Raw genomic sequence first — 25,728 nt, forward strand, 5'->3', positions numbered from 1 at the left:
GCTTTCACCACACTATCATCTGTGTCCATGGGTTATGCATATATGCATATAAGTTCTTTGGTTAATCTACCCCCCCCTCCCAGCTCCTCTCCCCCACCCCAAGACCTTCCCTCTGAAATGCATCAGTCTGTTCCATGCCTCTATGTCTCTAGATCTATTTTGTTCATCAGTTCATTTTGTTCAGTAGATTCCACATATGTGTGAGATCCTGTGATACTTGTCTTCCTCTGATTTGGCTTATTTCGCTTAGCATAATACTCTCCGGGTTCATCCATGCAGTTCACTGTCCCCCACCTGGCTTTAATAAACCTACAATAAAAAAAAAGGAAGGGGTGGGGTTTGCTAGTAACACTCCCGCCCCCAAAGCTGCGCGCGCAGCCGAGCCTCCGCGCAGGCGCAGGTGCCCAGTGTCACCCCTCCCCTCTTCCTCCATCTCAGCCTCCCGCCCCCCTGAAACTTAAACCCTGAGTAGCTGGGGTTCCCCTGCCGCTTCCGTCTGACAGCACCCCGCTGCGCTGCACCGTGTCTGTCCGCCGACAGGACCGCCTAATTGGAGCCATGACTATCGCCTCCTTGCGGCCTCGGCCCCTGCGCCGGGTGTTCGTGGTGGGAGTTGGGATGACCAAGGTAACGGAGCGGCCGTCCGGGAGGCGGGCTCCCGGCTCCGCTCTGTCCGGGTGAGGGCAGGGGAGCCCGGAGGAGACCCGACCCGGGGGACGGGGAGGCGCGGGGCGCGGGTCAGGGCCTGACACGGTCCGTGGGTCCGTCCTCCAACCCACCGCCTGGGGACATCGGCCCTCGGGGCATCCGAGTGGCAGTTGGCGTGGGTGATGATGGAGAGCCTGAGGGATTGCAGGGTCTCCCGGTGTTTCATGCACCCATTTCCTCTCCCTCATTCTGTTTCATCCCCGCGACGGAGTTTGTGAGGGACACAGCAAGACAATCTCCAGTCCGCGTCTCCTTGGACTCCGAGTGGACCTTCCGAGGAGGCAAGGTCCACGGCTCACTCCCCAAAGGGAAGCGGATGGTGAATGCCGCCTGCTCTGCACTCCTAGGAATACAGTAGTCCCCCCTTATCCGCGGTTTCCGTTAGCTGCAGTCAGCCACTGGAAAAACCCCCAAATAAACAATTCCTAAGTTCTAAATTGCACTACCCACCTAGTCACTTAGCAGCCATGCACTTAGCCATCTTGGTTATGTGAGAGAGAGAGAGAGAGAGAGAGAGAGAGAGAGAGAGAGAGAGAGAGAGCGCGCGCACGGGAGTGCACATCCACATAACTTTTATTACAGTATATTGTTATAATTTTTATTTTATTATTAGCTATTGTGCCTAATTTATAAATTAAACTTTATCATGGATATGTATATATAGGGAAATAAACAGTATTTTTAGGGCTAGGTACTATTTGTGGTCTCAGAGACCCACAGAGGGTCTCAGAGCAGATCCTCCAAGGATAAGAGGGGACTGATGTACTTACTCCCTGTTGGATTCCTTCTCAGGGACATTTTAAAAAATTAAATCTTTATTGTTGAAGGTATTAAATATGTCCCTCCCCCCCCCCATTGACCCCTTCTAGCCCACCCCCCGACCCCCACCCCCTACCCCAGGCTTTACCACCCTATTGTCTGTGTCCATGGGTTATGCATATATGCATACAAGGTCTTTGGTTGATCACTTCCCACTCACCCACCCTCCCCAGCCTTCCCTCTGAGATTCCACAGTCTGTTCAATGCTTCTGTCTCTGCATCTATTTTGTTCATTAGCTTCCACATATGAAGGAGATCATGTGATATTCAACTTTCTCTGACTGGCTTATTTTGCTTAGCATAATATTCTTCAAGTCCTGCCATGGTATGTCATAGGGAAAGAGATCCTTCTTTTTTTTTTTTTTTACTGCTGCATAGTATTCCATGGTATAAAAAAGGTGTGCACAGCTGAAACCGGTTTGGCTCAGTGGATAGGGCGTCGGCCTGCGGACTCAAGGGTCCCAGGTTTGATTCCAGTCAAGGGCATGTACCTTGGTTGCAGCCACATCCCCAGTAGGAAGTGTGCAGGAGGCAGCTGATCGATGTTTCTCTCTTATCGATGTTTCTAACTCTCTATCCCTCTCCCTTCCTCTCTGTAAAAAATCAATAAAATATATAAAAAAATATTCTCCCAAAAATGTTGTAGTTGATGTGCACTATGTAGTTAGGCCTATGATGGTTGCAGAGCATGTATCTGTACTGGGCATGTACAGACTTTTTTCTTGCCATTTTTCCCTAAACAAAACAACAAACAACTGTTTAAATAGCATTATATTGTACTAGAGGCCTGGTGCACGAATTCGTGCACAGGTGGGGTCCCTCAGCCTGGCTGGTGATCGGGCCAATCAGGGCTGTCTTGCCCAGTCCTAATCGGGGCCAGCCAGGCCGGGGGGTGGGGTGGGGTGAGGAACCATGGGAGGTTGGCCAGCTGGGGGGGGAGGGACCGCGGGAGGTTGGCTGTGGGAGGTCATTCTACATGCAATATGAAAAATAATAATGGGAGCAAGGTTGGAGGCAAGGTGGTTAGTGCGTGTCAGAGTGACCAGTAGTTTGGTCGTTTGGTTGCTTAGGCTTTTATATATATAGATTAGGTATTATAAATAATCTAGAGATGATTTAAAGTACACAGGAGGATATGTGTAGGTTATATGCAAATACAATACTATTTAATGTATGTGACTTGAGCATCTGTGGATTTTGGTATCTGTGTGTGTGTGTGTGTGTGTGTGTGTGTGTGTGTGTGTGTATGTATGTGATGTTCCAGAACCAATCCCTATGGGTACCAAGGACAAACTGTATGTGTATGCTGGGTTGTGTTATAATATGTATTTTATTGTGGTTTTCAGTCAGAAAATTTTAAAAGTCATCTTTCTTTATCACAAACAATGACTAGCAAACCACTTTATCTAATCAGTCACAAGTTTGGTAGATTTTACTTTCTTGTGTTTCTTAAGGCTATCTACTTCTTTTCCTCCTCTGTGCTGCTATGTTAGTCAACTCTTACTTGGACTATTTCAGAATCATGCCATTTGGTCTCATTGCCTCCAGCCTTGCTCCCTTTATTATTTTCCACATTGCATGTAGAATGATCTAAAATTCAAGTTTTCTCATCCCAGTCTCCCTTCTTTTTTTAAAAAATAGGGCTTTATTTTTCAAAGCAGTTTTAGGTTCACAGCAAAATTGAACCAAAAGTACCCAGAGTTCCCATATACTCTCTGTTCCACACATGCACAGCCTCATCCACTATCAGTAATCTGCACCAGAGTGGTACCTTTGTTACAACTGATAAACCTCTATTGACACATCATTATCACTCAAAGTCTCTCAGTTTACATCAGTGTCACTCTTAGTGTTGTACATTCTATGAATGTGGACAAATATGTGTCCATTATAGTATCATACAGAATAGTTTCACTGCCCTAAAAATCCTCTGTGCTCTGCCTGGTCTTCCCTCCCTCCCTTTAACCCCTGACAACCACTGTCTCCCTAGTTTTGCCTTTTCCAGAATATCATATAGTTGGAATCACACAGTATGTAGCCTTTTCAGATTAGCTTCTTTACTTAGTAATATTCATTTACATCATGTCTTTTTGTGGGTTGGCAGCTCATATCATTTTAGCATGGAATAATATGCCATTGCCTGAATGTTCCAGTTTACTTATCCATTCACCCACTAAGTTGTTTGCTTCTAGGTTTTGGCAATTATAAAGCTACTATAAACATCCATGTGCAGGTTTTTGATTGGACATAAGGTTTCAACTCATTTGGGTAAATAACAAGGAGTGCAATTGCTGGATTATGTAGTAAGAGAACGTTTACTTTTGTAAGAAACTGCCAAAATATTTTCCAAAGTGGCTGTGCCATTTTGCATTCCCACCAGTAATGAGTGAGAGTTCTTATTGCTCCACATTCATGTCAGCATTTTATGTTGTCACTGTTTGGATTTTGGCCATTGTAACAGGTGTGTAGTAGTATCTCATTATTTTATTCCAGTCTCTTTTAAAAAATCTACTGTAGCCTGGCTGGTATGGCTCAAAGGTTGAGTGTCGACCAATACACCAGGAGGTCACAGTTCAGTTCCTGGTGAGGGCATATGCCGGGTTGCAGGCTCCATCCCTAGTGTTGGGCATGCAGGCAGGAGCCAATCAATAAATCTCTGTCATCATCGATATTTCTATTTTTTTCTCCTTCTCTCTTGCTCTCTGAAATCAATGAAAAAATATTTAAAAAAAAATAAAGTAAAATAAAAAACCTGTTGTCTTCAGGATAAAACCCAAACACCTATAAGGTCCCTTGTTGGTTGACTCTACAGCCAGACTATTGAAGTTTCAGCTCCACTACATATTAGTTGTGTGTCCTTAATGTTGCTTAATGTCTCTGTGCTCTAGTTTTTTTTAATGGTAAAATGGTGATGATAATAATAGTATCTACTGTGACTATTTCTCTCTTTTCTGTGTCCAGCATGGCTAGAGAGCTGCTGGGGATTGAGAAAATGAAATAAAGAGATAGACACAGAGATGGAAGGAAAAAGCTGGGGCCAGGTGGGACCACTGTCCTCTGATGGAGAGACAGGGACCCAGAGCCAATACAGTGTTTATTTTATACAGCAAAACCCAGGAATTTTTACTAAAAGTCAAGACAAAGGAGATTATGCGCATTCTTGGGTGGGCCTGAGTCGTATTAGTTCCTGGTGCTTGGCTCGATTTAAATAACAAAACCCACCCCCTGGCACCTGGGCTGAAGATCAAGCTGACAACACTCCTGCCTCTGGCAAAGCATGTTTCCAGGAATTGGCTTTGCCAATGCCACTGGATTCAGCTGACAATAATTAAAGAAATGTGCCTTCCCTGTGCTATCTACATCTCACCCTCTTTTTGTTTTTAAGGTACTATAATAAAAGTAAAACTTAAACATAAAGAACAAAGCTCTGATATTAAAACAATTGCAAACAATGCCAATGCAAAAACCAAATTACATAAATGTTATCATTTTAAAACTTGAACGTCAAGAGCAAAACTCTGGCCGAAACCGGTTTGGCTCAGTGGATAGAGCGTCGGCCTGCGGACTCAAAGGTCCCAGGTTCGATTCCGGTCAAGGGCATGTACCTTGGTTGCGGGCACATCCCCAGTAGGGGGTGTGCAAGAGGCAGCTGATCGATGTTTCTCTCTCATCGATGTTTCTAACTCTCTATCCCTCTCTCTTCCTCTCTGTAAAAAATCAATAAAATATATTTTAAAAAAAAAGAGCAAAACTCTGGCTATTAAAATAATAACAAAACAATGCCAATGCAACACATCAATAAGAGAGAAATAAAACTACAGATATGTTAACATTTTTAGCTACTAAATGAAACTTTCTTTTGCTGCTGGTGTATATTTATTCAGAGTCCTCGGACTTGGCTGCGCAAGACTTTACAGAAGACTGGCAGCTAACCAATGCTAGCATAGCCAGAAACATGGTTGAGGAAGTAGCTTCCACTTCTTGCTTTTCTACTATCTGCTGGACTCCAGTCGTCAACTTCTTCAGATGAACCCATGTTAGCACCTCAGTCCCTTGTGTAGCCTTCATCATCTTCCTTTTCTGCTTTGCTGTCATCGGGGCGACTCTCAGTCTTTTGAACAAAGGGATAAGGAGCTTCTCTGGGTCCATTGTGGTTACGCATGTAATGCTCTGGCACCCAAATTGGCTGAACTGCTCCTTCTGGAAAGATACAAAACACAACCTCTTCCCCACATTATTACTGAATCTGGTAAAACCCTTGTCTGGTTTGTGCATCCTTCCACCGGGCCAACTCGGCAGAGGCTATTATACAGGAGGCCTGATGCCTTTCGGCTGCTGTACGACCCTCTGCATCGCAATTCAAAAAATTTGAAGTATAAAGAGCACGACTGAGTTTGTTTTGAGGTGACACATAACATCCGTCTCCCCCTTTTGTTTTAGTAATTGCATTTTAAGAGTATGATTGGCTCTTTCCACTATTGAGTGACATCCATTTGCCAGATTTGATTAGGTTTAAGGCCTTGAGGATTTACCCCTAATGCTGGCACAGGGAGGTGGATAACACACTGAGGGCATTGCTTGACACTTGGCAAGCCTGCTCTTGGTAAATATGAAATATGGAGTTCCTTGCGCAAGGCAGAGGCATTTTGATGATGCAGGGCATGTGAGGCCTGTGCCATGGAAAATGGAGTGACCTCCTCTATTGAGGCAACGAGGCAATCTACTTCCTCATTACCTGCAGCCAAGGGACCTGGAAGGCCAGAATGGGATCTAATATGGTCAATAAAACATGGAAATTGTCCTTCTCAAACAACCTTTTGAAGGCTGAAAAATAAATGAAAGAGTTCCTTTAAATTAGTGTGCCCTATAGTAGCTGTTTCAATAATTTTGGCCATACTTACCACATAAACACTATCACTATAGGTTGATGGGCTCCGTAGCAAAATCTGTCAAGGCATAAATAAGAGCTTGTATTTCTCCCCATTGTGCCGAAATATAAGGGGTTTGAAGGACCTTTACTCCCCTGCTGCAGTAGATACAGCCTTTCCAGAACTGGAAAAAATGGTTAATGCCTGAAGTATAACATCTCTTTTAATGTGGCAGCTAATACCATTCCCTGAACGTAGGCTGGTGTTTTTATGAATATTCATTTAATTTAATTAGCCAATTTAAATCAATCTGAAATAAGGTTTATTTTTTTAACTTTACTTGTCCTAGGTCAGTGGTCGGCAAACCATGGCTCGCGAGCCACATGCGGCTCTTTGGCCCCTTGAGTGTGGCTCTTCCACAAAATACCATGGCCTGGGCGAGTCTATTTTGAAGAAGTGGTGTTAGAAGAAGTTTAAGTTTAAAAAATTTGGCTCACAAAAGAAATGTCAATCGTTGTACTGTTGATATTTGGCTCTGTTGACTAATGAGTTTGCCAACCACTGTCCTAGGTTATGGACAGTAAATGACATTAATTAAATTTCTGCTATTAGTCTTTGAGTAACTTTACATAAGCTTTGTCAGGGAGGCAAAAACTCAAATTACTTACTTTTCTTCTCAAGGCCTAACATATAGATTTTAAATTACAGTTAGACCTTTGAAGGAAACCTCTTTTTTTAAATTTCCTTCCAGAGTAATTTTTAGGCCACATGGTTGCTTTTTGAGATTTTAACAAATACTGCCGCAAAGCCATATATTTCAAGTGATTTTTTATTTATGGTGACTGTAATTATTGTCAGATTTAGTATTTTAACAACAATTTTTAGTTTACCTTGTAAATATTAGCAGAAGAGATTTCAAAGTTTTTAAATTTCTCCTTTTTATTAAGCTTAGAATTATACTTTTAAAGATTATCCCTTTAGGCTTATTTGCATATATAGCGGGATCATGGGTAGTCCCAGTAACTTTCAGAGGGCTTTATTAGAATTTAATTGTTTATAAAAATACTGGCTTTTTATTTAGCTGAAATTAAATGAAACCTTGATTATAATTTAAAAAGCTAATTTATAAAGTAATTAAAGTAGGTATCTTTATTAAAAAGGCAAAGCAAGTAAATTTAGTAAACTTATATGTCTGATTCACAAGGCGCAAATGCTGCCTCACCTCCAGCCTATTTAAAATGCAGGTGACTAGGTGCTTTTGGTCTTTTAGATTTCCGTTGCTGAAAAATTTGGCTGTATTTAAGAAATATATTGTTACTTTATTTTGCCCTTCTTAGAGGCCAAAACCTTCATAACATTTAAAATATATGTATATAAGTAAAATACAGTTATTAATTTTTTTTTTCATCATCAATTTTACTTACATGGATACCTTGTATATTACCTTTCTCTAGCGTCCAGCCCGCTAGAGAGCATTCTGGTTCCTGAGTAGGGGCTTCTGGGGATTGAGAAAATGAAAGAAAGAGACAGACACAGAGATGGAAGGAAAAAGCTGGGGCCAGGTGGGATCACTGTCCTCTGATGGAGAGACAGGGATCCAGAGCCAATACATTGTGTTTATTTTATGCAGCAAAACCCAGGAAGTTTTACTAAGAGTCAAGACAAAGGAGATTATGCGCATTCTTGGGTGGGCCTGAGTCATATTAGTTCCTGGTGCTTGGCTGGATTTATTTATTTATTTATTTATTTTTTTTTTTCATTTTTTTTCCCAATTTTTTTTATTAAGGTATTATATGTGTACATATCTTACCATTGCCCTCCCCACACCCCACTCCCATATATGCCCCCACCCCCCAGAGTTTTGCATCCATTGGTTATGCTTATATGCATGCATACAAGTCCTTTGATTGATCTCTTATCTCCCCCACCTCTCCCTAACCTTCCCCTTGTAATTTGACAGTCTGTTTGATGCTTTACTGTCTCTGTATCTATCTTTTTGTTCAAGTTTATAATGTTCTTTATTATCCATAAATGAGTGAGATCATGTGGTATTTTTCTTTCATTGACTGACTTATTTCACTTAACATAATGTTCTCCAATTCCTCCCAGGTTGCTGCAAATGATGAGAATTCCTTCTTTTTTATGGCAGCATAGTATTCCTTTGTGTAGATGTACCACAGTTTTCTGATCCAGTCATCTGCTGACGGGCACCTAGGCTGTTTCCAAATCTTAGCTATGGTGAATTGCGCTGCTATGAACATAGGGGTGCATATATCCTTTCTAATTGGTGTTTCTAGTTTCTTCGGATATATTCCCAGGAGTGGGATTACTGGGTCAAATGGGAGTTCCATTTTCAGTTTTTTGAGGAAACTCCATACTGTTCTCCACAGTGGCTGCACCAGTCTGCAATCCCACCAGCAGTGCACGAGGGTTCCTTTTTCTCCGCATCCTCGCCAACACTTGTCGTTTGTTGATTTGTTGATGATAGCCATTCTGACAGGTGTGAGATGGTACCGCATTGTTGTTTTGATTTGCATCTCTCGGATAATTAGTGACGTTGAGCATGTTTTCATGTGTCTCTTGGCCTTCCTTCTGTCTTCTTTTGAAAAGATTCTATTTAGGTCTGTTGCCCATTTTTTTATTGGATCATTTATCTTCCTTTTATTAAGTTGTATAAGCTGCCTGTAGATGTTGGAGATTAAACCTTTATCAGTGATGCCATTTGCAAATATGTTCTCCCATGCAGTGGGCCTTCTTGTTGTTTTGTTGATGGTTTCTTTTGCTGTGAAAAAGCTTTTTATTTTGATGTAGTCCCATTTGTTAATTTTCTCTTTAGCTTCCATTGCCCTAGGGGCAGTGTCAGTGAAGAATTTCTTTTGGCATATGTCTGACATTTTGCTGCCTGTGGATTGCTCTAGTATTTTTATGGTTTCCCGTCTTATGTTTAAGTCCTGTATCCATTTTGAGTTTATTTTTGTGTATGGCGTAAGTTGGTGATCAAGCTTCATTTTTTTGCATGTATCTGTCCAATTTTCCCAACACCATTTATTGAAGAGACTGTCTTTATTCCATTGTATGTTCATGCCTCCTTTGTCAAATATTAATTGAGCATAGTGGTTTGGGTCAATATCTGGATTCTCTATTCTGTTCCATTGATCTATATGTCTGTTCTTGTGCCAGTACCAGGCTGTTTTGAGAACAGTGGCTTTGTAATACAGCTTGAAATCTGGTATTGAGATCCCTCCTACTTTATTCTTCTTTCTCAGGATTGCTGTGGCTATTCGGGGTCTTTTTTTATTCCAGATGAATTTTTGGAGAGTTCTTTCAAGGTCTGTGAAATATGCCGTTGGTATTTTAATGGGGAGTGCATTGAATCTATAGATTGCTTTGGGTAGTATGGACATTTTAATGATGTTGATTCTACCAATCCATGAACATGGTATGTTCTTCCATCTGTTTACGTCTTCCTCTATCTCTTTTTTCAGTGTCCTGTAGTTTTCCGTGTATAGTTCTTTTACCTCCTTAGTTAAGTTTATTCCTAGGTATCTTAATTTTTTTGGCGCGATGGTAAATGGGATTGCCTTTTTAGTCTCTCTGTCTGTAAGTTCACTATTGGTGTATAGAAAGGCCATAGATTTCTTGGCGTTAATTTTGTATCCTGCTACATTGCCGAATTCATTTATTAAGTCTATTAGTTTTTTGACGGAGTCTTTCGGATTTTTTATGTACAATATCATGTCGTCTGCAAATAAAGACAGATTTACTTGTTCTTTTCCAATTTGGATGCCTTTTATTTCTTCTTCTTGTCTAATTGCAATGGCTAATACTTCCAGTACTATGTCAAACAGGAGTGGTGAGAGTGGGCATCCCTGTCTTGTTCCTGTTCTTAGGGGAAATGTTTTTAGTTTTTGTCCATTGAGTATGATGTTTGCTGTGGGTTTATCATATATAGCTTTTATTATGTTGAGGTATGAGCCATCTATTCCCACCTTGTTGAGAGTTTTTATCAAGAAAGGGTGTTGGATTTTGTCAAATGCTTTTTCTGCATCAATTGATATGACTATGTGATTTTTATCTTTCAATTTGTTTATGTGATGTATCACGTTTATTGATTTGCGGATATTGTACCATCCTTGCATTCCTGGGATAAATCCTACTTGGTCATGGTGTATGATCTTTCTGATGTACTGCTGGAGCCGATTTGCTAGAATTTTGTTGAGGATTTTTGCATCTATGTTCATGAGGGATATTGGTCTGTAATTCTCTTTCATTGTGTTGTCTTTATCTGGTTTTGGTATTAGGGTGATGCTGGCTTCATAGAAGGAGCTTGGAAGTGTTCCTTCCACTTGAATTTTTTGGAATAGTCTGAGGAGGATAGGTTTTAGTTCTTCCTTGAATGTTTGGTAAAACTCTCCTGTGAAGCCATCAGGCCCCGGGCTTTTGTTTGCCGGAAGCTTTTTGATGACTGCTTCAATTTCGTCCATAGTTATTGGCCTATTGAGCTGTTTAGATTCTTCTTGATTGATTTTTGGAAGGTTATATTTTTCTAGGAATATGTCCATTTCCTCCAGATTGTCCAGTTTGTTGGAATAGAGTTGTTCGTAGTATTTTGTAACAATCCTTTGTATCTCAGTGGGGTCTGTTGTTATTTCACCTCTTTCATTTCTGATTTTGTTTATTTGGGTCCTCTCTCTTTGCTTCTTGGTGAGCCTGGCTAGAGGTCCATCAATCTTGTTTATCCTTTCAAAGAACCAGCTCTTGGTTTTGTTGATCTTATGTATTGTTTCTTTGGTCTCTATGTCATTTATCTCCGCTCTGATCTTTGTTATTTCCTTCCTTCTGGTTACACTGGGCTTTTCTTGCTGCTCTTTTTCTAGCTCTTTGAGTTGTAGGGTTAAGTAATTTATTACCATTGTTTCTTGTTTTTTGCAATAGGCCTGTAGAGCTATGAACTTCCCTCTCAAGACTGCTTTCGCTGTGTCCCATAGATTTTGGATTGTTGTGTTTTCATTGTCATTTGTTGCCATGATGTTTTTTATTTCTTCCTTGATCTCTCTGGTGACCCAGTCCTTGTTTAATAGCATGCTGTTTAGTCTCCATGTGTTTGATTTCTTTGGATTGTATTTATTGTAGTTGATTTCCAGTTTTATGCCACTGTGATCTGAGAAGATACTTGATATAATTTCTATCTTCTTGAATTTGAAGAGACTTTGCCTGTGACCCAGCATATGGTCTATCTTTGAAAATGACCCATGTGCACTTGAGAAGAATGTATATTCTGTGGCTTTGGGGTGAAATGTTCTGAAGATGTCAATTAATTCCATCTGGTCTAGTGAGTCATTTAGGATTGCTGTTTCTTTGCTGATTTTTTGTTTAGAGGATTTGTCCAGTGGTGATAGTGGGGTATTAAAGTCTCCTACTATGATTGTGTTGCTATTAATCTCTCCCTTGATATCCTCCAGGAGTTTTTTTATGTATTTGGGTGCTCCTATATTGGGAGCGTATATGTTTACCAGAATTATTTCTTCTTGTTGGATTTCTCCCTTTAGTATTATGAAGTGGCCTTCCTTATCTCTTGTTATGGCATTTACTTTGAGGTCTATTTTGTCAGATATAAGTATTGCTACCCCAGCTTTTTTTTCATTTCCATTTGCCTGAAAGATATTTTTCCATCCCTTCACTTTCAATCTGTGTGAGTCTCTTGTTCTGAGGTGGGTCTCTTGTAGACAGCATATATATGGGTCGTGTTTTTTTATCCATTCAGCTACTCGATGTCTTTTGATTGGAGCATTTAGTCCGTTTACATTTAAAGTTATTACTGAAAGGTATTTGTTTGCAGTCATATCTATTTTTGTGTCTGTATTCCTTCTTACCTGTTTATTTCTTCTTTTTACAGTATTCCCTTTAGCAATTCTTGCATTGCTGGTTTGGTGGTGATAAACTCCCTGAGGCTTTTTTTGTCTGCAAAGCTCCTGATTTCCCCTTCAATTTTGATTGATAGTCTTGCTGGATATAGTATTCTTGGATTCAGTCCTTTGCTTTGCAACACTTTGTATACCTCCTTCCATTCACTTCTAGCTTGTTGTGTTTCTGATGAGTAATCATTTGACAATCTGATGGGTGTTCCTTTGTAGGTAACTCTCTGTCTCTCTCTTGCCGCCTTTAGGATTCTCTCTTTATCATTTATATTTGCCATTGAAATTATGACATGTCTTGGTGTGGGTCTTTTGGGGTTGATCCTGCTTGGGACTCTCTTTACTTGCATAACTTTTATCTTTCCCATATCCGGGAAGTTTTCTGTCATTATTTCTTCAAATAGATTTTCTAATCCCTGCTGCTCTTCTTGTCCTTCTGGCAGCCCTATTATACGCATGTTACTTCGTTTCATGTTGTCCCGAAGCTCCCTTAGGCTTTCCTCCTGCTTTTTAATTTTTTTCTCCAATTGCTGTTCAGCTTGAGCTTGTTTCTGTACCTGATCTTCTAACTCACTAATTCGGTCCTCTGCTTCTTGTAATCTACTGTTGAAACTTTCCATGGTGTTTTTGATTGTAGCTATATCACTTTTCATTTCTTCCTGATTCTTGCATAGGTTGTTGATTTTCTCATCCATCCGATGTATAAATTCCATGACCATTACTCTGAACTCCTTTTCGGTCATGTTGCAAGCTTCATTTTCACTAATTTCCTTTCTTGGCGACTCCACATTTTCTTTCCTCTGTGAGTTATTTCGTTTCCCCATTCTGGCTATTACCAGAAAGCTCAAGCTTCTGTTTGCGTGGACCTGGGCCGTGTGCTGTGGGGACTTCGCTCCACCCTAGTTTCACTGAAGTGCTCTGACACTAGGACGTGTGGCTGTCTTTGGTTGGTGGGAACCAGACTTGCCCAGGATCAGTGTCCCCAGTGTTCCGTGTGGTCTCGTGTGCACATTTAGAATCAGGGGCCCTGTCTGCACCACACTGTTGGTATGTGCCGAGAATGAGATCCTTAGCATGTGCCAGGAGTCAGAGTTTCCCTGTGTCTGCACCAAGACTCAAGTGTCAAAGTCTCTGTTGCCTTGTGCGGTTTCTCGTTGAGAATCAGGGTCCCTGTGTGTGCACGCACCAACAATTGGGGTCGCTGGCTCTTAGTGTGAATGCGCTGTGAGTCAGGGATCCCAGGCAGCTGTGTCCGGCGTGCCAAATTCCCTGAAGTGGAGCTGCGTCCTGTGTGTGCTCTCTCTACTGAGCCAAACCGGCTAGAGCGCACATTCTTAAAAACCTGAAGGTGAGCCGGCTCAGTGCACTCTCCCAAAGTCCCAGAAGGGGGGCGGAGTCCGTCCTGCGCGCCAAATTCCCCAAAGGGAAGCCCCTCTGTGCACGCTCTTAAGAATCTCCGAAGGGGGAGCTGTGACCCGCGAGCCAAATTCCCCCAAATTCCCCGAAGGGGAGCCCTCTGTGAGCACTGACAGATTTCCCCGACGGGGAGCTGCTTCTGTCCCGTGCGCGAGCGCGCGCCAAATTCCCTAAGAGGGAGCGTGTCCCTGCGCAGAGCTCGGCAGCTTGGGCCAGGGGCGGGTCTATCAGTTACTATGGCGCTGTCTGTGCGCGCGCCTGTGAGCAGCTTGGGCGCGTCTATCAGTTACTATGGCGCTTTCCGCGCGCCTGTGGGCGCTCAGCAGCTTGGGGGAGGGGCGGGTCTATCAGTTACTATGGCGCTATCAGCGCCTGCGAGGAGGGGGATAGGCTCTTTGACTCACGGAAATCTGCCGGGAAGTCTGGATTCTTGTTGTTTGTTTGTCTGAAGCTGTGATAGCAGTTCTCTGTCCCCAGTGGCTGCAGGGTCCTGGTTTGTGTCAGAAGCCAGGATCCGAGTCTCAGGCAGCTCTGTTTCTCAAGATGGTGTGGTCTCTGCGTCCGCACCAGCCGCCGAGAAGTGTCCGCTTTGTGCGTGGGGCTCCGCCGTCTAGGGCTGCCCTGTTCGGGAGCCCCTTGGAAGACCTGCAGAATCTAACTGACCCTATCTCATACACACACACACACCACACACATCTACACTCTCCTCTATGGGTTCCTCACTCACACTCTCTCTCTCCCTACCTTCCTGCCGGTCGCCATCTTTTTCCTAGCCCTTTTCTTGGCTGGATTTAAATAACAAAACCCAACCCCTGGCACCTGGGCTGACTGTCAAGCTGACAACACTCCTGCCTCTGGCAAAGTGTGTTTCCAGGACATGGCTTTGCCAATGCCACTGAATTCAGCTGACAATAATTAAAGAAATGCTCATGTGCCTTCCCAGGCGCTCTCTACAGTCTACCTCTTAGTGTTATTGTGAGGACCAAGTGAGTGAATAGATGTAAAGTGCTTAGCACAATTCATAACCCAATAAGTTCCCAGTAAATGTTAGTAGTTATCATTTGGTCCTAAGTTACTTTTCTATCCCTATCACTTCCCATCTTGCGCTTCAACCTCTGCAATATAAAAATTTTTTGCAGTACTTGGATTGAGCCACATTCTCTCACTTCTAGGCCTTTGCTCTAGGATTTCCTTTTCTCTCACTGGGCTGTTACCCTTAAAGACATTTAAATGTCAGTTCTTCTGGGAAGTCTTTCTAATCCTCCCTCTGATGCTGGGTAGTTGTCTCTCCCAAATCATTCTGTACTTATGACACTGTAGTGTAATTTCCTATTTTTCATTAGGCTGGAATCTCCTTGAGGGTAAGGACTGTATATTATTTATTCTCAGAATCAAGGAAATGCTAGGTGTTCATTCTGTTTTTATTTGAATGAATGCATTTCTGTGATGTTCTGTTGTGAAGAAATCTAAACTTGCTTCTGTTTGTTATCTCCCTCTATATTTCTAGTTTATGAAGCCTGGACTTGAGAATTCAAGAGACTATCCTGACTTGGCAAAAGAAGCAGGTAATATAGAACATTTAGACCTTTGAGCATTATAGTTTATTGTCTGATCTGTCTTGATTGTGGAGTAGCCTTGCCACCATAAAAGGAAGCCTGGTCAAGGGAGAAAAACCTATACAAGCAGTTGCCTAGTGGCTTTCTGGAGGAGGAAGGCAAAAAAGCTTGGACATTCTTAGCTGATAGCCAGATCAGACAGTGGCAGTGATGTATGTGCTGTTTGTTAGGACAGCAAAGGGCTCTGTGGAAGAGAAAGGTAGAGTCATTAAAAGGGATAACTTAATTCTAGGAGATATAACAAAATTAGTGTCTTCCTTTTCTAGAAAAGGGATAATCACATTCAAAATGTATTAAATACCTGTATGGTGGCTTTCCTCTCTTTGCTTGACTGAGCCAACGTAGAGAATTCTTTTTCTATCACTAGGCTATTGTGTGACTAAATGAGGTGATGCAATTTGTTATTGTTTATTCTAGTGAGTATTAAGCAAAGAACTTGGATGCATACTGGTGAGTGAGCTGGAACTCAGAGAGAGAAGGGTCCATAGTGTGTGGGTCTATGTTCTCTAAGCCAGCAGTCGCCAACCCGTGGTCCGTGAGGTCCGAAAGGATGGCAACTGATGGTTTAAGGAAACCTTTGGAGCAGCAGTTGCCAACCAGTGGTCCGTGGGCCACTGGTGTCCCGTGAGGTCCAAAAGGTTGGCGACCGCTGCTCTAAGCAGTCTTCAGAGGCACGTGCTTGGGCTAGGCTGCTGCTAGCTGGACTATCGATCTGAATTCGTTGTTCTCTCTTTAAAAAAGGAGGACAAGCACAGTAGCTTCTTTTCATGGTAGAAAGAAATGTTTAGAGTCAGAGCCATGCAGTCTAAGTTAGGTGTCAGTTGTTGGGACTGCTGCAAAACACCAGCTTCCCAGCAAGGGAAACTTTGGTAGCTCCTTGGCCCCATGAAGTTGTTAGGTAAGTCCTCCTCCTGGGAAGTCTCCAGACGCATCCTGATCCTGCTAGCTTGTTGCAATGCAACCCAAAAAGAATGACTGCGGCCCTAACCGGTTTGGCTCAGTGGGTAGAGCATCACCATGTGGACTGAAGGGTCCCAAGTTCGATTCTGGTCAAGGACAGGTACCTTGGTTGCGGGCACATTCCCAGTAGGGGTTGTGCAAGAGGCAGCTGATCGATATTTCTAACTCTCTCCCTTACTCTCTGTAAAAAAAATCAATAAAATATATTATATAAAAAAAAGAATTACTGAGGTTATTCATTAGATAATCCAATAGTGCCTACAGTCCATATATTGGGATTTTGTTTCAGCTCTATCATTTAACTCAGTATTTAGATATTACTACACATGAAATCAGAGCATCTCTGCTCCCAAAAGGAAGGTTCATGAGGATTAATTAATTGATGTTGATTCTCTGGGTGGACATTGTTCATTTAATATTTATCTTTTATGTTGCTAAACATTCTCTTTTTATTTTATTTTTTAATTGATTTTAGAGAGAGGAAGGAAGAGAGAGAAACATTGATTGGTTACCTCCTGCCTGGGGATCGAACCCACAACCTGGGTATGTGCCCTGACCAGGAATTGAACCCACCACCTCTTGGTGTACAAGACGATGCTCCAACCAACCAAACTACACTGGCCAGGGCAATGTTATTAAATATTTTCTTTCTCTCTCTCACTTTTTTTTTGGTTTGTTAATCCTCACCTGAGGATATTTTTCCCATTGCTTTTCAGAGAGAGTGGAAAGGAAGGAGGGAGGGGGAGAGAAACAAAGGGGAGAGAGAAATATCTATGTGAGAGAGATGTCAATTGGTTGCCTCCTGTACGTGCCCCTGACCAGGGCTAGGGATTGAACCTGAAACCCAAGTACGTGCCTTTGACCGGGAATCAAACCCACGACCTTTTGGTACACAGGCCAATGCTCTATCCACTGAGCAATACCAGCTAGGGCTATTTTCTTGACATATGTCTCCAAATAGCTTCTGCCTTTCTCTGAAGTGGAGATGCTTTAAACAGTTCTTCGTATATATTTTTGTTCCATTTCTTTTATTTAGTTAAAAATTTTGTGGTTACTTTAGTAATATGTGAATATAATATTTTGATTACAAAATGGTAATGTTGAGGTGAAGTTATGGAATTTGAAACTAACTGTAGGGATTAACTGACTCTGTTTACTGCTTAAAACTCTCTTCTTTTGTAAGCATAATCAGGAAAAGAAAACTTCATTTAATAAAGGAACTTTGCCCTGGCCAGTTTGGCTCAGTTCATTGGAGCATTTTCCTGTGCACTGTAAGGTTGTGGGTTCGATTCCTGGTCAGGACACATACCTAGATTGAGGGTTTGATCCCAGGAGGCAACCCATCGATGTATTTATCTCACTTCAATATTCCTCTCTCTCTCTTCTTTCCTCCCTCTCTAAAATCAATAAGAAAAAAAAAGGAACTTTTATGTAGAATAAACTTAAAAACACACACGTTTTTATTGATTTTAGAGAGCAAGGAATGGAGAGGGAGAAGGAGAGAGAAACTTCATTGGGTTGCCTCTTACACTGTATGCACCCTGACTGGGGATCAAACCCACAACCTTGGTATGTGCCCTGACCGGGAATTGAACCAGTGACCTTTTGATGCATGGGATGACACTCAACCAACTGAGCCACACCTACAAGGGCTAGAATAAACTTTAAAAACTAGCTTTGTTCATAGCTCTAGTCAGTTTGGCTCAGTGTATAGAGCGTGGATTCTGGTCAAGGGCATGTACTTGGGTTGCAGGTTTGATCCCCAGTCCCAGTTGGGACTAATTGATGTTTCTTTCACATTGATGTTTCTCTCTGTCTCTCCTCTTCCCTTCCACTCTTTTTTTTTTTTTTTTAAATATATTTTATTGATTTTTTACAGAGAGGAAGAGAGAGGGATAGAGAGTTAGAAACATCGATGAGAGAGAAACATCTATCAGCTGCCTCCTGCACACCCCCCACTGGGGATGTGCCCGCAACCAAGGCACATGCCCTTGACCGGAATCGAACCTGGGACCCTTCAGTCCACAGGCTGACGCTCCATCCACTGAGCCAAACCGGTTTCGGCTTCCCTTCCACTCTTAAAAAAACACACAAAATACCCCTTGGTTCTAAGTTTGTAGGGAAATGAGAAGTGTGAAGGATGACTCTACTCACATATCTGACATAGTCTTAGGTGAGATATATGTATCTTCAGACCACATCAATCACATTTAGTTTACCTTGGGGTAAAACCCCCTAACATTCTTTTTAAAAAATATATATTCTTACAGATTTCAGAGGGAAAGGGAGAGTAAGAGAGAGATAGAAACATCAATGATGAGAATCACTGATCGGCTGTCTCCTGCATGCTCCCTACTGGGATCATATGCTACATAGTTTTATATTCTGAATCTTTAAACTTATTTTATCATGAGCATTTCTCTTGTTACTTAAAATTGTTTGAAAAAATTAATTTTTTCATATATCATTATATATTTATGCTATGATTTTTATTGGACATTTAGGTTTGCAACTTTTTGATATTTTAGAATTATAGTGAACATCTTGCTAAATAAATATTTGGTCTCCCCTGGCCATGTTGGCTCAGTGGTTGAGCGTTGACCAGGAGGTCACGGTTCAATTCCAATTACTGGTCAGGGCACATGCCTGGGTTGTGGACTCGATCCCCAGGGCGTGTGTGTGCAAGAGGCAGCTGATCAATGATTCTCTTTCATCATTGATGTTTTTACCTCTCTCTCCTGCTCCCTTTCTTTCTGAAATCAATAAATTTATTTAAAAAAATTTGGTCTCATCTCCAGGTACTTTTGAGATCAGAGCTTGGAAGTAGACTAATTGGAACAGTGATTATGAACATTTTAAGACTCTTGCCAAATTATTTTTTCAGACTGTTTACATTATTAGTCTCACTAGCAGTATATGGGAATGCCTTTCCTAATATAATCTCACCAGCATTATTATAACTAAAAAATTAATTTTTTTGCTCATATGTTAAGCAGGAAAATATAACTGGTCTGCTAAGCCAATCCCATAATCAATTATGTATCTCTTAGTTTTTTTTAAATTTCTTTATTGATTACAGTGTTACATATGTGTCCTTATTCCCCCATTACCCCTCTTCCCTTCCCTCATGCCCTCATATATGTCTCTTAGTTTAAAAAAATTCAAAAGTAATACATTCATATGGTTAAACACACACACACACACACACACACACACACACACACACACACACAATGGCTTATGATTCCCAGTCCTGCTCCTCAGGAGACAATTTCTTTTAACTGTTTTGGCTCTAGTTGTCCTGGTGGTTATCTCTATATCTCTAAATGTCTATTCTACCACACTTATTTCAGTTTTTCGCTTATCAATATGTTTGCTTCTCACTGTGATAGATGAGGATTTAACTCATACCTCTTCAACCTCCACTCTCCTCCCCAGTTTACTTTTTTTTTATTGTTTAAAGTATTACAAATAATAGTACATATATCTCCTTTTTTTTCCTCCGTTGACCTTCCCCCAGCCTCCCTTACCCCTCATCCAACCCCCCCAGTGTCTTGTGTCCATTGGTTGTGCTTATATGCATGCATACAAGTCTTTTGGTTGATCTCTTTCCCCCCCTCTCCAACACTCCCCAGCCTTCCCGCTCTCCCCAGTTTACTTTTATGTATTTTTTCAGTTCCTCCACTGATCATTTCTGTAACTTTAAATAACATCCTTAATGCTCCATTTCTTGTTCCATAGACAAGATCATCTCTCGATCCTGACGTTGTAAGATGATCACCTGAGTGTTTCCATCCATCTTTATCCCCAATATTGACATTCTATCCAATTTTGCACACTAGATGTGCAGTGGAGCCACAGATATGAATAAGACAAGTACCTTGCCATTAAGGAGATTTAAGATGCTTGGGATTTAATATATTTATAGTTAGGTATATAGTTAAGACAGAAAATGTTAAATAACAAATAGTAGGTGTGAGCCCAGTCAATGTGGCTCGCTGGTTAAGTGCCGGCCTATGAACCAGAAGGTCACAGTTCAATTCCCGGTCTGATTCCCGGTTTAGTCCAGTGGGGGTTGTGCAGAAGGCAGCTGATCAATGACTCTCTCTCCCTCTCATTTCCTCTCTGAAATCAATAAAAATATTTTTTAAAAAGAAGATGTGAAAAAGTGATGCAGTAGCTTAGAGAAAGAAGAGATCTGAAATGATTTGGTGAAGGATTTGTCATTTGAATTTAAAATAGGCTATATGGAGATAAATTTACTACTCTGGGAAAAACCTAAACTTAATTTTTACTCACCTAAAGCAAATACTTAAAGCACTATTTGATGAAACCCTTCTGTTTTTATAGGTCAGAAGGCTTTGGCTGATGCACAGATTCCTTACTCAGCAGTGGAACAGGCATGCATTGGCTACGTTTATGGTACGTGGTAAACTATATATTATAAAAATTATTCACCTAAATCTAGCAGCAACCACATAAATAATGCAAGGACATTTATGAATTTTAACTTTCAAAACTCAGAATTCAGAGTTTTACCTATCATTCCTAGATTTCTCTTATGTGTCAGCTTAATTTAACATGTATTTTTTGCCATTATTATATTGTCAAAATAGATAAATGAAAAGAAATTTATCTTTAAAAATGAAAAAAATTATCTATAGTTCTACCATATAAAGATAATTACTGTTCAGAAGATATATTTTTGTTCCTTATTGTCTTGAAATTTGCATTTATTGTTTTTTATTTGATAAAAAATTTTCATTAAACCTTTTCTGATTAAAAAATGATATATACTGCCCTAGCTGGTTTGGCTCAGTGGATAGAGCATCGGCCCGCAAACTGAAAGGTCCCAGGTTCGATTCCAGTCAAGGGCATATGCCTGGGTTGCGGGTTCGATCCCCAGTAGGGGGCGTGCAGGAGACAGACGATCAGTGATTCTCTCTCATCATTGATGTTTCAATCTCTCCATTTCCCTTCCTCTCTCTGAAATCAATAAAAATATATTTAAAAAATAAAAAAATAAAAAATGACATATACTAATTGTAGAGAAAAAAAAAGTGAAACAAAAGCACAAGAAAAAAGTCAACTGTCGAAGTGAGGGCAGAAACATGGCAGCCTCAGAGTCCCTGTAGTCTCTTCCCTTGAACAACTATAATTCAACACACAAACACATCTGAGAAATCCGTGCCTTGAAACATCAGAATGTGGGCCACTCAGAGTGAGCAGGGAAGGAGAGAAGGGGGAAGAGCAGAGTTGGGGGTCTGGGAAAGAAGAATCAGGTTGCAGTGTGCACTCCCTGCAGCCCTGAAGAGCAGAGAGGAGAATCAACATTCCTGCCTGAGTGGTCAGCATGTGCTGTGGCTGAACCTAGTGATTGGAGCAGGGACAGAACACAGAGGTGTGGCAGCTGTGATTTAGCAGATGTCATTATCAGGCAGAAAACAAAGCCTCTGAACCTGGCTGCCTCCCCTTACACTCTCGGAGCTAGCAGTGGGCCACAGAAGAACCTGTGGAAGTGAGTGTTGAACTGGAGAGGCAGATACATTCCTCCCTGAGCAGCTGGTTCCAGTGATGGAGGGGTGGGGTGGGGGAATGGGGGGATGGTGGTGATGGAGATAGAGGTATGGCAGCTGAGATCTGGCAGTCGCCATTGCTGGCGGGGAGAACAAAACCACAGACGCACAAGCTGGCCTTTGCCACTCCACCCCTTTGCCCCTATTGCAGTTGAGCTCAGCCAGGGTACCTGGGAGAGCTGGGCAGTACTGGCAGCATCTGGTTTCAGGGGGGAGTGCTGGGATTTCATGGACTCGGAACCCCATTGTGCATTACAATTCCCCACAGGGGTGGTGTTCTGAGACTGAGGTAACCTGGTACAGAGAAGATGCCCACCTCTCCAGGGAATGAATATAGGGCATTTTCCACCAGGCCCACAGAGATCTGAGAAGCCAGAGAAGCCAGAGCAGTGCAAGAGAAAGTAAAAAAAAACCCCACAACAACCTGTGCACCAGCGCCACCTACTGGAAAACAAAAGAAAGGCATCTTAGCCTGCCTGGTAGAAAATTGTTACTATTTTTAAAAAAGCAGATTTCATTACCATAAATGCCTAGGCAGAGGCATAATCCATCAAATACCATGGATAACCAAGGTAACAAGGCAGCTCAGAAAGCAAGTGAAAAATCTCCAGAAAATAAACGTAAAGACATGGAAAACTCAATAGACAGTTTAATGAACTCAGAAATAAAATCAATGAATAAATGGAATACTTTACCAAAGAGATTAAAACTTTTAAAAATAACCAAATAGAAATTTTGGAACTGAAGAACTCAACCAAAGATATGAAAAATGAACTAGTGAGCTTAGGAAAGAGAGTTGACCACTTAAAGAAATAATTAATGGTATTGAAGATAGAAATCTAGAAATGATGCAGATGAAAGAAGATAGAAAATTGAGAGTAAAAATAAATGAAAGAACTCTCCGAGAACTATCTGACTTCATCAGGAAGAGCAATAATGTGTAGCCCAGTTGGTGTGGCTCTGTGGTCAAACATTGATCCATGCACCAAGAGGTTGCTGGTTCGATTCCCGGTTAGGGCACATGGCTGGGTTGCCTCTTGATCCCCAGTAGGGGGCATGCAGGGGGCAACTAATGGAAATTTCTCTCTCATCAATGTTTCTCTTTCTCCCTGTTCCCTTTCTCTCTCTCTAAAATATCAATAAAAACATTTTTTTTTTGAAACAAGAATAATTTGTATACTAGAAGAAGAGAGGGAAAAGGGAACAGAGAGTCTATTCAGATAGTTGAGAATTTTTCAAACTTATGGAAAAGTTGGATCCTCAAATTCAAAAACCAAAGAGAACACCTAATTATCTCAATCCAAAAAAGGCCTTCTCCAAGGCACATTATATTAAAACTAGAGGCCCAGTGCATGAATTCGTGCATGGGTGGGGTCCGGCTGGCCAGGCCCTGATTGGGGTGGATCAGGGCCAGGCCTGTTGGAAGGAGGAGACAGCGGGAGGTTGGCCGGCTGGCCTGCCCCCATCAGGGCCCAATCAGGGCCGGGCTGGCTGGGGGGGAGGGGACACGGGTGGTTGGCTGGTGGGCCCCACCCCCGATTGGGGTGGGGGGCTGTGGGGAGGGGCTGTGGGTGGTGGGCCGGCCAGCCCTGCCCCAAAATGGGGTGGGGGGCCAATCGGGGGTCAATGGCTGGGGGAGGGGCCATGGGAGGTTGGCCGGCCAGCCCCAACCCCGATTGGTGTGTGTGTGGGGGCGCGATCAGGGGCAGGGCTGGCTGGGGGGAGGGGCCGCAGGAGGTTGGCCAGCTGGCCCCACCCCCTGATCTGCCGGTTCGTTGGCTGCAGTGGGTGTCATAGTGACTGGTCATTCCGGTCATTATGGTGTTCTGGTCACTGGCTTTTTATATATATAAATTGTCAAAACTTAATGATAAAGAAAGAATTATCAAGGCTACCAGGGAAAAGCAGACAGTAATCATGAAAAGAAATCTTATTAGAATACCATCAGATTTTTCTGCAGAAATCCGATAGCTAGAAGAATGTTCAAACTATTGGAAGAGAGAAATGATCAGCAGAGTTATCCTTTGGATATGAATGAGAAATAAAGACTGTTCCAGACATACAAAAGCTGAGGGAATTTACAATAAGATCTGAATTACAGGAAATACTGAAAGAGGTTATCTATGTGAAACAGACAAAAGGATACAAAACTATGAGTGAGATAACAGATAAGAGCAGGAAATTGCAACCCTTATGCAAAATAGGGTGTTAAACATTTAATTATAACATAAAGGTTCAAGGAGGTAAAATCATTTTAAAAAGAGAAGAAGCCCTAGCTGGTTTGGCTCAGTGGATAAAGCATTGGCCTGCAGACTGAAGGGTCCCAAGTTTGATTCTGGTCAAGTGCACATGCCCAGGTTGCAGGCGTGATCCCCAGTAGGGGGCATGTAGGAGGCAGCTGATCAGTGATTCTCTCTCAATCATTGATGTTTCTATCTCTCTCTCCCTCTCCCTTCCTCTCTGAAATCAATAAAAATATGTTAAAAAACCAAAAAGGAGAAGACAGTACTATTGCAATTTGAAAATGAACTCACAGCATAAAAAGGGATAATTTGTGACAACAAGAACATAATTTGCAAAGGGGAATGAAAATAAGATGTATTCAGAAGAAAAAGGACTACTGTACATATGAAACTTTATTTTGTATAATCTTAATAGTAACTACACCAAAAAGCTAGAACTGAGACATATAATATATAAAAGGGGAAACAAAGGAAAAAAGTAATAGAATATCACCAATCTAAAATAGCCAGAAACATAAGGGAAAAGGAACAATTCAGGCAGAGAGCTATCAGAAAACAAAAAATAAAATGACTATAGGAAATTCTCACACATCAATATTCAACCTAAATGTAAATGGACTGAACTCACCAATAAAAAGGCACAGAGTAGCAGATAGGTTAAAAAAACAAAACCCAACCATATGCTAGAAAGACAAATATAGAATCAGAGTGAAAGGGTGGAAAATGATACTCCAAACAAATGGCATCAAGAGAAAAGCAGGTGTAGCCATACTTATATCTGACAAAATAGAATTCAAGATAAAAAGGTAACAAGAGACAAAGATGCACATTTTATAATAATAAGGGGACAATACATCAAGAAGACATAACACTTCTCAACATATGTGCACCCAAACAGAGAGCACCAAAATATATAAAGCAACTACTAAACAGAACTAAAGGTAGGAAATGACAAAAACAATTATAATGGGGGACCTAAATATATCCTATTGGCAACTGTGGATATATCATCCAAACAGAAAAATCAATAAGGAAATATTGGCCTTAAATGACACATTAGACCAAATGAACACATTCATCATTTACAAAGCCTTTCCCCCTAGAACACCAGATTATACATTATTCTCCAGTGCACATAGAACATTCTCAAGGATAAACCATATGTTGGAACAGAAAACTAGCCTCAAAAAATTTAAGAAGATTGAAATCATACCATATATACTCTGGCCACAAAGCTTTGAAATGGGAACTTAAGTGCAAAAAAGAAAGTAGGAAAAACCACAAATATGTGGACTTTAAACAACATGTTGCTGAAAGGACGACTGGGCCAAAGAAGAAATAAAAGGAGAGATTAAAAGATACATAGAGACAAACAAGAATAACAACATGACATATCAAAACTTGGGATACAGCAAAAGTGGTAATAAGAGGGAAGTTTATATCATTCCAGGTCTATCTCAAGAAACATGAAAAATCTTACATAATAAAAAGGTAATATTTAAATTACCATCACTCCGCTACGCCCACGATTGGGCCAGCGGGAGACACAGGGGGCGGGACTCGGGGTGGCTGGGGTGGTGATTGGGCCGGCAGGACGCTGAGCTCGC

The 25,728-nt window shown here is 41.5% G+C and overlaps 1 protein-coding gene across 2 annotated transcripts in view; it reads left to right on the plus strand.

The window, feature by feature from the left end:
• Nucleotides 1-397: 397 nt before the first annotated feature.
• SCP2 (sterol carrier protein 2) overlaps nt 398-25,728 on the plus strand; it is a 112,915-nt gene continuing 87,584 nt past the window's right edge. For both annotated transcript variants that reach the window (XM_079778303.1, XM_079778304.1), the window contains exons 1-3: nt 398-627; nt 15,234-15,291; nt 20,653-20,724. In XM_079778303.1, the coding sequence (XP_079634429.1) occupies nt 559-627; nt 15,234-15,291; nt 20,653-20,724 (199 nt within the window). In that variant the 5' untranslated portion in view covers nt 398-558. The remainder of the gene's footprint in view (nt 628-15,233; nt 15,292-20,652; nt 20,725-25,728) is intronic.

The sequence above is a fragment of the Cnephaeus nilssonii genome, assembly GCF_951640355.1.
Source record: "Cnephaeus nilssonii genome assembly, chromosome: 7".
Lineage (NCBI taxonomy): Eukaryota > Metazoa > Chordata > Mammalia > Chiroptera > Vespertilionidae > Cnephaeus > Cnephaeus nilssonii.